Raw genomic sequence first — 16,780 nt, 5'->3', positions numbered from 1 at the left:
CTTTGAAAGTTGGCATTGATTATGGACAGAATAGGTTAATGAGGCATGCTTAATTTCAGTTTAATCTGATAATCCCTTCATTGCTGTTAGTCTGGTGGTTTACTTCTTGTTATTTTGTCCCATTCATCGCACAGCCAGCACGGTTTGGTAAAGATTAAGCGCTTGAATAGACACTGTACTTCAGAGCCTCTTTTCTCAGTTCACACTTTTCCTGAGTTTGTGCTTTCTTTCCAATATTAAGATAGGTTAGGAGAGTCCATTTGATTTGAGTTATACATCATTTTAAAGCTTAAAGTCTGCTCTTTCAGAATATGGTCTTAACTAAAAATTCATGTCTGGCGACTTTTTGTTTGTTTTGAGGTGCAGAATCACATATATTCATACGAACGTAAATCTCCCTCTTCGGGTGTTTGTAGTAGTTTGTAGAAATCTATTAGGGGAAAATTGAGCAATATGAATCCCATTTTCTTTGCTCAATTTTCCACAAATAAATAATATTCATTCCAGCCAGTTTTTCTGTTTGAGTTTGTTGAAATTCGTACGAATGCCTATTAATTCGCAAAAACAACTCGGGACTTTTTTGAGAAACGAAGTGATTTTCTGTTATACAATGACCTTTAGAGTCCGTATGTTGTTGTTGTTTTTTTTTCGCAAGAATACCTGGAGTTCTCGTTACGTCATAGTTACGGCTATGTTACGATTGTTGTCCCAAGATAGTCGTATATACGTGCAGCTCATGACGTCATTCTCAAGTCATTCGTAAGAAGATCTTTTGCAAACAGACGCTGCCGTGTTGATAGTTCCGTATTTCTTTCGTAGATAACAGAATGAGGATTAGAACTTCGTTTGGCGTTTCGAACGTGGTTGGCTTCATACACTTTTGTACGCCCTAATACCCAACAATTGCCGAAATTGTGTACGTACTCCTTACGAGCAGCTTATACGAACGTCTTATGAAGGTTTGGAGTGGATCGTACGGACTCAATACCAAACTCTTTCCTACGAAAGCCGCAAGAGCCCTTCATGAACAGCTGAAAGCGTTTTTACGATCATATCAAGAATTTGAGGCTTCTAGAATTGTCTTGTGATCCTACGAATCCTACAAAAAATCTTGTGTGGTTCTTACGTTGTTCTTACGACGTTCGTACGGCCGCTTTACGGTGGTTTCTACGGTGGAAATAAGTGTTCTACGAACACTTATTTCTTCCGGCCTTCTTAAGAATATCTTACGAAATGGTCTAAAAATTGTTCATACGGCGTTCGTAGCAGTTCGTAAAGGCATTTGTGACCGAGCCTATTAGAACATGTATGTGCAGTTGAGATTATGTAAGTCTATTAAGTCAAACGCTTCATAGATAAAAAAAAAATCATTCAAAATGATTACTTGATTGAAGACAGACTAGACAAACAAGCAAAAAACTGAACTTAGCAATTACGTACGTATGCAAATAAGTGTGTATTAAAATCATGAGTGTATGTAGTTATGGGTGTCTGTGTGTGTGTTTGAGAATGTGCATGATGACGTTAAAGAACAAATCTAATGTTTATATTCCCTCATGATATTACCCACATCGATAGATAACGTCAGTCAAGGCAAACACACAAACGAACAAACAAGACCCAAATACAACAGATTGGAACTAAAAGCAAAACAAAAGTAGAACAGAAAGAAACTAGATTTGAACTCGTCACTGAGACGAGTTATGTGATACGCAGGACCAGAAACTTAGTTTGCTGCTAATTCGTCATCTTTGAAACTGGGAATTCACATATCAACAAAGCAATAACAAAAATGTCGTTATGAGAATAAACATATTACCCAAAATACCCTCTTTAGAAAAATGATAAAATGTGTGATGATATTGATAGCAATAATAATAATAATGATAATGACAATAATAATAATAATAACAACAATAATAAGAATGATAACAATAGAAATCACAATTTATATTGCACTATTTCTATTAATGAAATGCTCAAGACGCATTCGTAGATGAAAGTATAAATATTAAAAGAAAATGAGAAAGGTCTAATATTATAAAACAAATAAGCCTTCAACTTTATAGGTCATTTATGACTGTCATTTGCATGACCAAGGGGGAGAGACATAACCTGTAGACAGGGAATTTATCTTGAGACAAGTTTGTCTCGAGAAGTTCTATGTGTGATGCGCACAAAATTTAGGCACATTTGGGCGAAATTCTTTCTGAGATATTTGTTAAAAAAGAAGAGAAATTGCGTGTGTGTACGTTTTTTGTGTATCTGCGTATCATTTTAGAATTTAGTGCCATGGTTTTCTTGAATTGTTTATGTAAACAAAGTCTTGCAAAATATACAGGGAGAGTTGAAAATGTTGATAAGATTAAAGTAAAATTATGTCACAGGGTGTTTTAAAGATCATCTTCCCTTCAAAGCTTGCATTTTTGAGAGATCAACTTAGAATACCGTTCAATTCAATTCTATAGTTCACTATTTGACATAAACATGACATACACAGAGAACAATGTAAACAATACAATGTGACGTTAACAAAGTATACAAGAATGTGAAATGAACAGTGCATACAGCAATGAATCCATTTGCATAATCAAGATGAATTTGCATAACGACTTCATTTTTTTTTCTAAAAATATATTAACCAGTTCAACTTCTATATGCAAACACAATTTGAACACATTTGGACAGACTCCTTCCAGCAATATAAAGGGAAATTGCATGTTAGTGCTAATTGAGTGTGTGGTGGTGTTATAAGTTTGGTGAATTTAATGTATAATCTATACCATGAGGATTTTCACATGAACGGAATCAAACATGACACGAAGTGTTTTAAAGGTCATCTTCACCTTCAAATTTAGCTGCTACGACATGAGCTTTGACCCTAATTTTCATAACCAAAATAATATTGTATCAATTTGCCACTTAGATAATCCAATTATAAATGGATTATGGGTTAGAAATGTTGTCAGCTACCACATATCGAACTTTCAAACAAAACAACGCACCCCCCCCCCATAAGGGCAAAGTAATCAAGAACTTGATGTCATAAGTTAAATTCCAATATCTAAATTCAGATGGCTTTTGATGACGTCATGATGACGTCATAATGTACAATGTATGTAATGATGAATGAATCAAATTTTCATCAAATATTCTTTTGGAATATGGAACGGAAATGGCGGTCTCTGGAAGATCTGGCGATCTCTTGCCGAATAAAAAAAAGACTTTATCTATAAAAAAAAAAATCATAATTGCACAAGAGGGCGAGTAGGGATTGTAAACCTTGACACTATCGTACTTACAGGATGACCGGAATAGACACGATGAATGGATATGGCTATGTTTGTCTGAAGAATCCTGCCATGAAAATTGTTCATGGACATTTTTGTGTGAATTTGTCGCGTCGATTTTGAGACAATCGACTTTACAATTGAGACTGAAGATAAAAGAATAAAGAAAAGCTGACCCTGACAATTACAAAAAAAAAAGAAATAATAATAATACTATGCTATGACCAAAGCGGATCTATTAACAAAAATAGAGTACGGATTTCATAGAAAACTTGAGAACAGAGTTCTATTTTCTACATTTTCTATAAGGAATCTACCACAAAAGAGTTTGACATGATTGTGCCCTCTAACAATCGAGAGAATTCCTATAAAACCGGAAGAATGGCGTGTAGAATGTGTCTGTTTTTGGCATGGAACCATCAAGATTTTCGTAGGGAAGAGATGTGTGACTTCGAGGACAACAAAAGGTCGTGTTTTCAGTATTTGGAAGAGTGATCAAGGAGAAACCATAGAGGTAGTTATGAAAATGGATGGATAGATCGATGTGTGATGTTAAAGGGACAGTATAGTATTGGTTGAGGTGAGGCTTCAGCTTTTAACATTTTGTGAGATACTTAGAAACCATTTTATGAAATGCAAAAAATCAAACAATTCTAAGAGGAATTCAAAGTCCATTTGATGGAAATCAGTTTTGAAATGGCTGAGATATCCAAAAACAAAGTAAAATAAAGTGATCCTAGTAAATGATGGGTCTCATCTTTCATTAGGATCGCTTTGTTTTGGATATCTCAGCCATTTAAAAAGTAATGTTCATCAAGTAAACTTTTTGTATTCCTCTCAGAATTGTATGCTCTTGCATATGCATAAAACTTCTCGTTGTCCAAAAAAAAAAAAAAAATGAATCATCACCAAAAAGCGTTTAATCTGAAGCCCCATCTTAGCCGAAACTGTACCATCTTTTTAATGCAGGCAAATCACCTGGCAGATAGGCAGACTACAATGTAAGGATGAACCGACAGGGAGACAAAGAGTGATAGGCATGCGATAGAAAAATAGATAAATAGATAGATAGAAATATAGATAGATAGATAGATAGATAGATAGATAGATAGATAGATAGATAGAGAAAACAGAAGAGAGGGAAAGGGGGACAACGAAAAAGAGAAGGCTCGAGTCTAGCAACTTCGAGCACGGTGTAAAAAAAAAAGCGAAAGGGAGAGCGACAGAGTGCTTTTAGCTCGGTGTAAAAATGGGTATAAATGCAAACGAGAACAACAGCAACAACAACAAAATGCAAACAAAAGAGGCAGTAATAGAGAGAAAGGTATATTTCTTTTGTTTGGGGGTGCCAATTCGGTTGTAACTTTTGAAACTGACAATTTTTACATGGTATTGTTGTCTTGTTTTGTTGTTGTTGTTTTTTTTTGTATGTACATTAGGCATGAAGAGAAAGACGGTGATACATCCCTACTGGAAAGAACACAGTGTCCCACAGTGTGTACACAGTGTGGTCACATAGGCAACCATGTGAAAAAGCTCGAATTGAACAGTGTGGAGATGATTTCACACTGTGCTTTGGTTTCCACAGAGTATTCATGGTATAATGTTCTGTGTCACACTGTGAACTGATGATTCACAATGTGTCCACACTGCTAAAACGTTCGAATGTAACAGTGTGAAGAGATTTTACACTGTGATCACAATGTGTTCACATTGTGTTCACACCACACACTGTGTTTCTCACATTGTGGGACACTGTGCTCTTTCCAACAGGGATATTCATGTTAGTAAAAAACCACTTCGTATACACTGTGGGGTGAAAAAAAACACCGCAACATAGGATACATACGAATTCACAATGCCATGTTTGTTTGTTTTTTAATATTATGGTAACCTACTATCTTACTTGTTGGTATCTCACATAAAGTTAATGAAAGGAAGATAATCACCCCTAGAAAATGTGTTAAAAATACATGCAGAGGCCAATCCCTCTTGCAGTATACACGTGGACTCAAAATGACCACTATAACTTGTCGCAGCAATAGCTCACAAATTCATGCGCAATGAATTGATAACAATTGGTATTTTCTACCTTTCAAATTCCTTGGTGACATTTAAGTAAATTACCTGTACACCTGGATCTCATCTGGCAGCATATCCGCCATTACTGCGGTGTCTCATGCGCGCATGTATATGGTGAACGCATGATAGCCCTAGATATTGCAGCCTGTGTCCGAGCAAGTACATCATCGTGTATTCACCTCACGCGTGCGCATTGGACACCGCAGTATTCATGGTGGATGTGCTGCCCGGTCGGATACGTCAAAAGTATGCAGCATCGATGCATTCCTTATATCTTCTTCTATTTTTTTTTTTCATGATTCAGTTCCGTCAACACTCATACATGAATAATTTCACTTTCAATTGTCAAACCTTCGGTTAACACCAGAGCCTGTGATATCTTTTGTAAAGCATATCAGCAAATATTGAGTATTGATATGCATAGTATTCGCTCAAATATCGATGTTCTTTAAAGCGACATTAACAAGAAAATTCACTTGAGTATTCACAGGTAAAATTTCTTACGACAGCATTAGCTTTCATGATCTGACACATGTTGAACGAACCATGCATACACAAAGATGATTATAATATTTCAGAGTGTAGATAACAACACATCGTATGACCTTTCAAGTTTTAGGGTGTACATAAAGTTACTTGAGTTTGGCAACATTCATGTGCCTAAAAATATGATGTGGTGTCAAGTGCCAAGTGTTAAGTGTCAAAGGCCGTCTTGAAAATCTCGGACGCGTTTCAGACTCGTTGAGAACGCCATCAATCAACTCTGGTCAAAATTAAAAAAAAATTACTACAGTTTGGCCAAAAAATTTGTGTGACGTGCTAGGTCACGTTCGTACAGCGCCACTTGTATCTTGTATACTGGTTGTACATGTAAACAGACGGATGAATTGTGAAAAGTCGGATCAAGGACTCCGTCATAGAAGATACACGCATTCCTTATGGGCAATATCTTAAAACTGGGGTGTTCCATTTTGTGAAAGAATGTCGGGGTTAATCAAGAAGGGATATTAATTAATGCAGAAGGAGTTAGTTCTCTCAGACAATACCAGCTCACCTGCAGTATTTAAAGATGTGTCACACTTGACGTTTGAATGTATATTGATTACCTTTAATGGGACATTGCAACATATTTTAAGAAGGCATCTTTATCATTTTGAGACAAAAGACCTGTGATTAGGGTGTCGCTTGTGGTGTATGATGATGTTGCCCGTGTTGATACTATCGCTTCTTCCATGATTGGTAGATGTGAAACAAACGACAAGGAATAAATCAAATTTGTAGGCATTGATGTGGATCTTGCATTAAAACAGAAGACAAACAAACACATTCGATACAGCATGCGTTTGATCACAAGCCAGACAACGGTAGACAAATTTCGAAAGATCAGTGAGGTTACGCTAGCAGCCAATCAGTCTTCCTCATGCATATTCATAACCACTCCTGGCATTGACCTAAGATTTAAAAAATCGCAATAATGATCCGAAGTGAATGCATACGTTAGAAGGAGCTGGCTTTTGGCTTGCCTAGTATAAAGGCAACCATTCGATGCATATTATCAAATATCATCTATGACGACATAACATCAAAGTATCCACGACTTTCACATTGTTCAAAGTATGATGATGTGTACTGGAAGCTGACAGTGCAACATTTTTTTTTTTTTTGGACAAACGTTTGAAGAAGTCTTGAATACAGCACAAGGTAACATGTTCAGTGTTGGCATCCATTTTGAATTCCAATAAAAAAAAAGAAGTACAACGTTGTCGTTTTGTAAATGTGTTCATACTGGTGCTCCTGTTCATTTACCATGCGTTCGCAGCAGACGATTTCCGGTTGCTATTTTCTGTTGTTTTTGTTTCAGAGTAAACCAGTTTAATCTGCTCTCGGGACGACGTTGACGTCCACGTGTTTAATACGATGAGCTGCGCTTGTTGATCAGTGGCTTCAAGGTGAGCATGCCATAATAGTCTTGTAACGGCGATGATAGAACCAAACTAACGATCTCAGAAAGGGACGGTGCATTAGACTTGTTTTCTGCGCATGCGTTCAGGAGGAAATGTCGGACAAATTGTAAAATTATCAACCACCGTTTGATTTCCTCATTTTGGACATTGGATGAATTGATAAGAATGATACCAGACTATCAAAGCGAGCATGCTATATAGTTCATTGGTTTCTCTGGTGTCAGCCTTTACCGATTGAAGGCATGCAGGACGAATCCTGTTCTTTGGGGAGAAAAAATAGACAACGTGATCTAGCGACCATAATCATCTTCTCAAGCGCATTGTTAGTATTATTTATATGAGTGTCTCAGCACACAAGTTGATGCGCCGTTAAGTGTTGCGTTTCGTTCGATTTCGCTGGGGTATCATCCGGGTACTTGACCTCTCCCGCTGCGCGCACGCCCGTCTGGGGGCTTCCGTTGCTGTTCCCATTGTCCAGCCTTGCGGAACCCTGGCGTCTATTCTTCAGCAGTGGAATATCTTCCTGAGCGGGCGATGCGCATTGTTTCTCCGCTTCCTTGTCAATCGGGGGTTTTTCCGTCATGGTTCCGAGCTCGTATTTCTCGAACTCGTCCGATTTCTCCTTGATCGGCGAGTGGGCCGGGGCGGTGGAGACGGGTGGGCACGGCTGCTTCTCCACGTTCCCGCTGATGCCCCCGTTCAGCGACGCGGCCATGTCGGAGTTGATTCGGCCGCCGTTCGGATGGCGAGAGGGACTGGACCGGAGGGTGCTCAAACACGTGTTCTCGTCGGTGAACCACCGCGAGTACGAAGAGTTCCGTTGGCGGCCCCCAAGTCGACGCCTCATACACGGACAGTCTTGCTTTCGCATAAGCTTCACTGCAGTGCGCTTGATTGACGATTTGACCTGTGGGAGAAGACAGATGTAAAAAATAATAATCATTATATTACATGTGTGATGTATGGTGAACATTATCCATATCCATGCACTATTGTTAAGTCATAACATGAAAAAATGCAGACATATTGCTTGCTCAAATTTTAAATGGTTTATCTTTGCCGGAACCATGTCATCGGCATTTGACTTGAACATTAGAAATCGGATCCACTTTTTACTTTGTTTAACGTGATTGCTATACAACATTTAATCCACACCAGGTTTCGTGAGTAAGAAAAAAAAACAATGTTGGTGCGGTATGAGTTAGGGGCGGCGCAGCCGTGGGGGCCGTGGGGGCTTGGGCCCCCACACTTTTTGTGCACCATACAAAGGAAGACATAAGGTGTCATCACTTTGGGCCCCCACACTTTTTTCAACCCGGACGTACGTAAGTGGCACTAAATGGGATGGGAGGGGAGAGAATGAGCTGAGGACCCTTTTTTTTTTTTTTTTTTTTTTTTGCTTGTCAGCTGAAGAAACCCGGAAGTGGACGCGGGGACGGGGAGAGAGGAGCTGAGGACCTTTTTTTTTTTTTTTTTTTTTTTTTTTTTTTCTTTGCTTGTCAGCTGAAGAAACCCGGAAGTGGACGCGGGGACGGGGAGAGATGAGCTGAGGACCTTTTTTTTTTTTTTTTTTGCCTGTTACCTCATCAAACCCGGAAGTGGGCCCCCACACTTTTGAAAACAGTGCGCCGGCCCTGTGAGTTCGAGTAGGACAGCCGTGACAATCAGAGCAATTAATTTCTGTTTTTATTCAATATTATAATAGATGTTGTCATGTAAAAAAAGTTATCACGTCCAATTCATTATTTATTACCATTCTCACCAATAGAGGCAGAGTAACCATGTTTTAATTGATAGTAAGTCACTTTTAAAAGATCCCCTCAATATTTCCATCATGAATTAGTTCGTTACTACAAAAAAGAAAGAAAAAAATACTAGTAGGTCTACAATTACACGTTAGGAGACAATTAGATATTTTATACAGATGGTGAAGATTGAATATGCGCATGCACGAACGCAAACGAAAAAAGAGAGAGAAATGTTAGTAAGTGATTGGATAATAATTGATTAGCTGGGTATCTGATACAAAAATGGATTAATAAAACACAACAAAATTAAATAGAAGGGCTACACATTGTCCACAATGAAAAGATACCAGTACCATGTCAGTTCCATTGTATAACTGATAAGGAAATAACGGACGACCACGTTAAGCATTCGAATTGTTTGCATGGCATTAGACAAACAAAATAAGACACGTGCGATTTAGCGCCTGGGAGTGCGACTTTAAAGGACCATGTTTTTGAGGGAATGTAAAAGGTGAGAAATAGAATGCGAACTTGAGGAATCGGCCAAGAGCGAATAATCTCGCTTTGTCGGACAGAGTGGCGAAGCGACGCGTCGCGACGCCCGCATGGCAGCACGAAAAATGTGTATACTATTTCCATTTGATTGCAAACCCATATCATAGAAAATCTCTGCGAAGTTCTTCTGTTTTGTCTAGGTCTACATAAATATTTAATTTCATTTTATTATGTTTTCTTCATAGATATTAGCAGCCCTTGCGAAAAAAATAGGGTCCTACTTGTTACCACTTTTTTCTGCAAAGCGTTTTACATTATCGCTGAAAACGTTTCGAAACTTATCTCTCTTGTATGTAAAAGCAAACACTAATGATGTACGACGATTTTGTGTTACCAGCATTAAGTCTTACTGGCTTTCCGCAAGTCAACAATAATTATTATGGATTACGTCATACCATGACATGCGCAGGAGTTACACTTCTTGGCCATACTTATGGTATAACTATGTTGTCGCTCTCTGTACGTTTTACCAGTTATCAATGTTGCCTTTTTTTTCTTTATATAGAGGATGACGCTTGCAGCTATTGGGCCGAGAATGTCGGCAAGACGTCCCATAATTAGCTTTGTTTGTTTCGTTTTGTTTTGTTTTAAAATGAGGTAAAATGACAGTTACTTGATCGCCAAAACAATAGGATACTCTGCAGCAAAAGATTAGGTGGAAAAAAAAATGTGTGGAAAGGATGGACATACACACACACTCAACAAAAACAAACAAACAAACAAACAAAACGATAATAATGGGGTTAACATGATGACAAAACTACATTTTATGAATAATGAAAATGTAAAACATTACGCTGAAAGTGAAGTTTTACGTAGGGCGTCCTGATGTATAAAACCTTGTACTTAAAGGGGATGGCTAGTAACTGATCAGTGGGAATCAGTGGGAATGCTGTGGGATGATTGTTCCAATCCTTGTGGGATTCATTTAAGAGTATATATCTACTGTTGTGTGAAAATTATTTGCTTCAGAATGGTCTCATATTCAAGCAATGTGCAGTTTAATGTTTCCAAGTTAGCATGCCTGTACAGTGACGGGGCATTAAACTGCACATTACTTGAATATGAGACCGTTCTGACGCAAATAATTTTCACACAATAGATTGTACTCTTAAATGAATCCCACAAGAATTGGAACAATCATCCCCAAGCAATTCCACTGATTCCCACTGATCAGTTACTAGCCATCCCCTTTAAAGTAACACCAGCAAAATTGTGGAAGAGAGTTATAAAAAAGGAAGGATGGGGAGTGGGAGAAAAGGAGAGATACACTATAATGTTTTATGACAGAAAGATGCGACGAGGGGAAATGCAATAAATGAATTGAGAAATAAAGTGGTGGGGGATTAGAGCGGGTAAATAGAATTAGTGGATAGAGAACAACGTGATGTAGAATCACGAGTGCGTAACAACATCGGAAAAGGAGTGATACCGTAAAAAAAAAACATTTTGAGAGATTTACCGAACACTGTAAAACAGAAGTCTATATAATCGGCAATAATTAGGACATGTCCCAGATAGTGTACCCACGTGATTATCTACAACAGTTTAGACCAATGAAGCTTGGCACCTGCATGACTCGATAACAGTTCCAATGTCGTTGTGAATGAGGATTATTGTGTCAACAGAGTGGTTACATAAGGATGAAGACAGAAGAGATGCACACGATAGTAAATGCTTATAAAGTAAAGACGAGTTTCCAAGCAGAATAAATACACACGTGATGAAAAATATCCCTCCTAGAATCATATCAAATGTTCACGCTTAGATACCCTCCGGAGTTGCGCAGATGATTTTATTTTTTAATTTTTGGTGTTTCTTTTTTCCTCGAAGCAACAACTTAATTCTGAATTTCTTCCACGAATATGTCTTTTTCGTCTTCTTAACCCGTTGAGGACGGGCTGATTTTGCTATACAACACGCATTTCCCATAGACACCTGCCCGAGTATACTCGGGACTCGTCCTCAACGGGTAAGATTAATTGTGTTTGTTTTTTTCTGTTTCCTTTTTACTGTACCTCGACGACCCCCCCCCCCCCCCCCCCCAACAGAGAAAGATTTGTTTGTTTTTGTTCGCTTGTTTTTTTTCTTTGAGAAGTTTCCTTTGACAGAAGATGAAGACGGACACTCTAATGTTTACTGACCTGATCTTAATATCACGGGAGTCTTCTCTTTTTATTTTCAAATTTATAATTGAAAGATTTCATCGCAGCACGAGCTAACTCCATTCTTGTTAAGTTGAGATATTTGTGATTAAAGTTGTTACAACAAAGAAAATAATAAAAATATGCAATATTTTCAATCATAACTTCTAGAATATTCCTTATGTTACAAGTGAGGTATCACCGGAAATGTTTATTTCGTTCTATCTGACAATGGACATATTTCAAAATATTTAAAAATGGCGCTTAGCCCATTTTGCAATGAAACCCTTCAATGGTTAGATTGATTTGTCTATTTGTTTGCTTGTTTGTTTTGTTAAAGATAATCTTTTTTCGCTATCAGTTACACAAATGAAGAGACCTTTTTCTGCAGCTACTAAAACATTTTTTTTTTCATCAGTGACAAACATTCTGGTTTTGTTTTTGTTTTTCCAGCAGGAATGCTTATGAGCGTTCTAATACAAGAGAGCACGCGGACCCTCCCCCCTTTTTTTTACCTGTTTGTTTGGATTTTTAATTTTTGTTTCTTTATTCCTGAGTATGATTATGCATAGAAACAATTTCTTCGCAGTTCATTTCACTGCGACTAGACATTTTCATCGTGCAATGTAAGTACAAAAAAAAAAAATCTTGCAGTTTTTTGGAAGATATGTTATGTTGTTTGTCTTGAAGGGCCATTTCGTAAAAAGTTCAAGTTTACATCACGAGACATTCACTGCCCAAAAGTAGATTAAAAACGGCAAAAGTAATCCAAGTTAATTATTCTCTTGGAGGAACTCGTTGTGTGAAACCATCGATTTTGACAAGATAAAGTAAAAAAAAAAGTGAACGCAAAGCAAATGATGAATAGTAGAAAATGAATAATATGATTCTAATACATAGAAAGTGGAAGTGCACACAAGCAAGATTACGACTTCAGGAGAAAGAAAGAAACAAAGTACGTATAATGAATGTTTCAATAAATGCAGTATATGAGAAAGGTGATAATATGAATTCGTGATGAGCGAGTGGAATGATTAAAATCGTGACAATAAGAATTGATAAATAAAAATAATATGAAAAGTAAGCGCAACGACAATGGCAACGACGCGATAGATGGATGCGTAGATAATGATGACGAGTATGATTACGATGAAGATGACGACGTTGATCACGAAGACGACAATGAAAATTTAGCAACACGGATGACGAGTGTGTCGGAATGAAATGAAACGATTGTTTGTTAATACCCTGTTAATTGAACGCATGGTGGCGGGCGGGCGGGCGGGGAGCTATTCAAGGCCGCTTTGTGCGTGAGTTTTGGTTTTGTTAGAGCATGGAGCTGGAGGCTGTGTTACGGAGGCTTTGCCGTACCTCGCTGTTGAGAAAGACGTAGATAACGGAGACCTGCAGGCCCTGCGTGCTCGTCAGCAGCGTGTTGATGTACTGGAGCACGAGCGTGACGGTGATGCCCAGCTGCGACTCGACGATGGGGACGATGATGAGGAAGACAACGTAGTGGACGCCGAGGAGCACGACCAGCACCATGGTCGCTTTGGCACCTCGCCTAAATCGATGGTTGATTACAGGAGAAGTATGTTAAACTGGGCATGTAAATAATGATGCATGTATTTCGTACGTGACTAATAATAATCATTACTATACAAATGATGCACAGGATAGAGTGCGTTAGTGTAGGCGTATAGTGCACTCGAGGGTATTTACAATTGTGAAACATGCACGAGGCGAAGCCGAGTGCATGTTGCACTACATGTAAATACCCGAGAGTGAGCTACGCTTCCACTAACGCCACGAAATAATCCTGTGCATCATTTGTTTTATAAAATGGGTCGAAAATTCGAAAACTAACAGCATTTGTCAGCGTTTTTCACGTACCTTTGTGGGTCAAGACGTCCGAGGATGTTCGTCCCAAACGCCACATGATTGTTGTGCACAAGAAAGGCCGGCTGGCAGCCCGAACGAGAAGTTGTTTACAGGATTGACAGCGCGTATGGTAGCGCGCGACGCACTTGTAACAACTGATTAAGTACGCACTGCTAGTTTTACGCTTTTTTGCAAGGCCGTGCATGATAGTAAAAATTAATGCACGCACACGTGACTCATTTCAGCGCTTCCAATTGGCTACATTCTTGAACCCATTTTATAAAGTTGTTTATTGCTGTGTACCGCAGCTGTAAATAATCAGAAGTTTGAATCAAAAAAACAGATAAACGTCATTTATATTCTTTTTTAAAGGAAAGTTTAATAATCATCAAATAGTGCAAAATAAAATGTTGTTCCTTTGATACTGCACTTGTTACAAAGATATTTTTTAAAGATATCATTAACATTATCCCATACATTTTTTTTTGTTCTTCAGCAGATGAAATCTCAGAGATCTCAAAGTGTTATAGATTATGTCTGTCTTTGTACGGAATCATCTTGGAATGAATGCGGTTGCTTTTGCTTCCAAGGCAATTCTGCTCTAATCGTCGAAGCCACAAGAAATCATAGTCCTTATGAAAAAAAGAAAAAAATACTGTAATTATCAAAACCGAGGGAAGAGTGTGAGAGTGAAACTTGTGCGGCCATTATAAAATGTTTTTTTTTTAATAACTTTTTATTGGATGTAAACCAACAGGTAAACAACATACAATGTATTTACATTATTTACAAAAGGTACACATAAAGTCAATATCAGCAAGGTCAACAAATCACATGCTAAGTATACAGAATATTGGTTATACCGAAGTTTCAGCTGTCAATATCTTGTGGGAATTGGGTGTTATTTATAAAATTATCAAATATTACAATATATCATCACACAAAACGGGCGTACAATTTAAAAAAAAAAAAAAAAACATTATGGAGGGTTAAGTTGGATTGTCCATTTATTCAAATGGTTCGGTAATTTGTCTTTCTTTTCGGCAATTTTCTTTTCAATATTTTGTTTCATTTTTACAAAAACCAGAAATGCCTCAAAGGTTGGATGGCGATCTTGAAATTTGCACACACATATAAAATACTTCAAACATAAAAACAGAAAATTGATACATGTTTTATGTTTTGTTTCCTCATCAATACCAAACATTAGATGAAATGATAAAAAATCCTCATTCATACCGGTTTCTTTTGAAATCAAATCATTATAAAATTTTTACATTTACATCAGTGCATTAGTCTTGTTTCTGAATATCACTCCTATGTATTCTTTTCACCTACCATGACTGCTGTTCCTCGTTTCGCATTTGTTCACGTAATTTTTTACACAAGCAGCGCATAATGTTGAACAGGAAAATGCAGTTTATCTGGAGTGAAGGAGCGGAAGAGTAGATTAAAAAAAGAATAAAATGTAAGAAAAAGAGGACTCACTTGCAATGGTTTACGTAAGGAAAGCAAACAGGCAACATTTAACTACAGGATCAGAGACACAATTTATTTTCACTGAAACGCACTAATTTCTCGTGTCGGCTGGCACAGTACGACGCCTGGGACACACACCACTCAAACACAATACCTTATTTTGTATGATAATAATTCGTTCAATTTCCATCTTGGAACAAAGGTATTGGCCTAGAGGTCTTGGTACGGGAGGTAGGAATCCCAGATCATTCAATCAATTTGTCTGTAATGTCGTCCGATGAATTGACCCTCCTTTAAAAGATTATTCAGTTGCAGTTTATTTCACGAATGCACTAACAACAGCAGTAAAGATATCGTTACCACTACAACAACTGCGTTACCACTATGCCACGACTTCTTACTAATAAAATTGTGAAGACCTTTTTTTTTTTTTAATCGTTCTTGTTACTATAATACTAGTATCATGCATTATTTTTACCAATACCAGAGTGTATAAATGTACTAATAGCGTATATGAAATCTTATTTTTTGGCGAAAGGTGTTCAAACTACATGATTTTTTTTTTCATGTTTTGTTTAGGAAGTCCTTGTGTGTGTGTGCTTTTTCTTTACAATCAAATATAACAAAAGAGAGGAAACACGTTTGATTAAAAAAAAAGAAAATGAAGTCACCTTACCACACAATAAACGCACATTTCATTCAAGCAATTACTTACAAATAGAGCCAGTCCTATGGGACCTATTACGCAGACATAGTCTTGGATACTGCCGTTTTCTGCCAAGGAACCCGCAAACTCCCTGTTGATCAATCGAGAGAAAGAGAGGGAGAGAGAAAAAAAAAAACCACGAAAATAGCGCCATCAATGTTCAGTGCCTGCTACGTCATTCCAGGGAAGCACTTGAGTACAACGAATCAATTTTGTAATCGAAGTTATGTTGATTCTCATGCTAATATATTGGAAAGGAAAACAAAAAGTATAGTGATAATAACAACAACAATAATGATAATGAAGATGATAACAATAAAAATAATAGTTATGATGATGATGATGATTATAATAAGAAGAATAATGAACTAAAATGGTTGCTCTGCTTTAGTCTCCAAAGTAAATGTGATTAGAGAATTTTGGACTTCGTAGAGCTTGTTTTATTTACCTACTACTTGCTCAAATACAAGTGGTAAAAATCGATGTTTCAATCTTCGAGCAAATTGCAAAGAAAAGCAAAACAACCTAAACGCCTTTACCATTGACAGAATCCACAAGTTGTCATTCCAAAGAAAAACAACAAAAACAAAAAAAAAAAGAAAATGGAAGGTATCTAACATGTTTGAGCTCCACATTGCAAAGCAAAAAAGAGAAACTGCGTTATAAAGCAAACCAACACAAAACATTTCAACAAACAAAAAAGGAAGGCAAACTGAACTGAAACAAAACAACAACCGCTAAACGGGTTGAATGGCACTCAACTTGTCCATTGCAATACCTACTTTGTTGTGAAATTATATTTAAGGGCAAGGCAGTTCATTGAGGCAATATAAGAAATATAATAAAAAATATTGTAAAGATAAGCGTTATTACAGCATTACCCGTACTGATAATGGTACTAGCAAAACTTGGCTTTGTAGATTGAAGGGAT

At 37.4% G+C, this 16,780-nt stretch overlaps 1 protein-coding gene across 1 annotated transcript in view; it reads right to left on the bottom strand.

Moving 5' to 3' along the window:
- Positions 1 to 7,398: 7,398 nt before the first annotated feature.
- The window catches only part of LOC139730137 (corticotropin-releasing factor receptor 2-like), a 72,832-nt gene continuing 63,450 nt past the window's right edge, over positions 7,399 to 16,780 (bottom strand). Inside the window, exons 9-12 of the mRNA XM_071641038.1 lie at positions 15,859 to 15,940; positions 15,003 to 15,088; positions 13,155 to 13,347; positions 7,399 to 8,243 (exon numbers count right to left, since the gene is read on the bottom strand). Of these exons, the coding sequence (XP_071497139.1) occupies positions 7,683 to 8,243; positions 13,155 to 13,347; positions 15,003 to 15,088; positions 15,859 to 15,940 (922 nt within the window). The 3' untranslated portion in view covers positions 7,399 to 7,682. The remainder of the gene's footprint in view (positions 8,244 to 13,154; positions 13,348 to 15,002; positions 15,089 to 15,858; positions 15,941 to 16,780) is intronic.

The sequence above is a fragment of the Diadema antillarum genome, unplaced genomic scaffold (assembly GCF_040938485.1).
Source record: "Diadema antillarum isolate AM-2024a unplaced genomic scaffold, OU_Dant_1.0 seq00000293_RagTag, whole genome shotgun sequence".
NCBI lineage: Eukaryota > Metazoa > Echinodermata > Echinoidea > Diadematoida > Diadematidae > Diadema > Diadema antillarum.
This window is presented reverse-complemented; position numbering and strand designations above follow the sequence as displayed.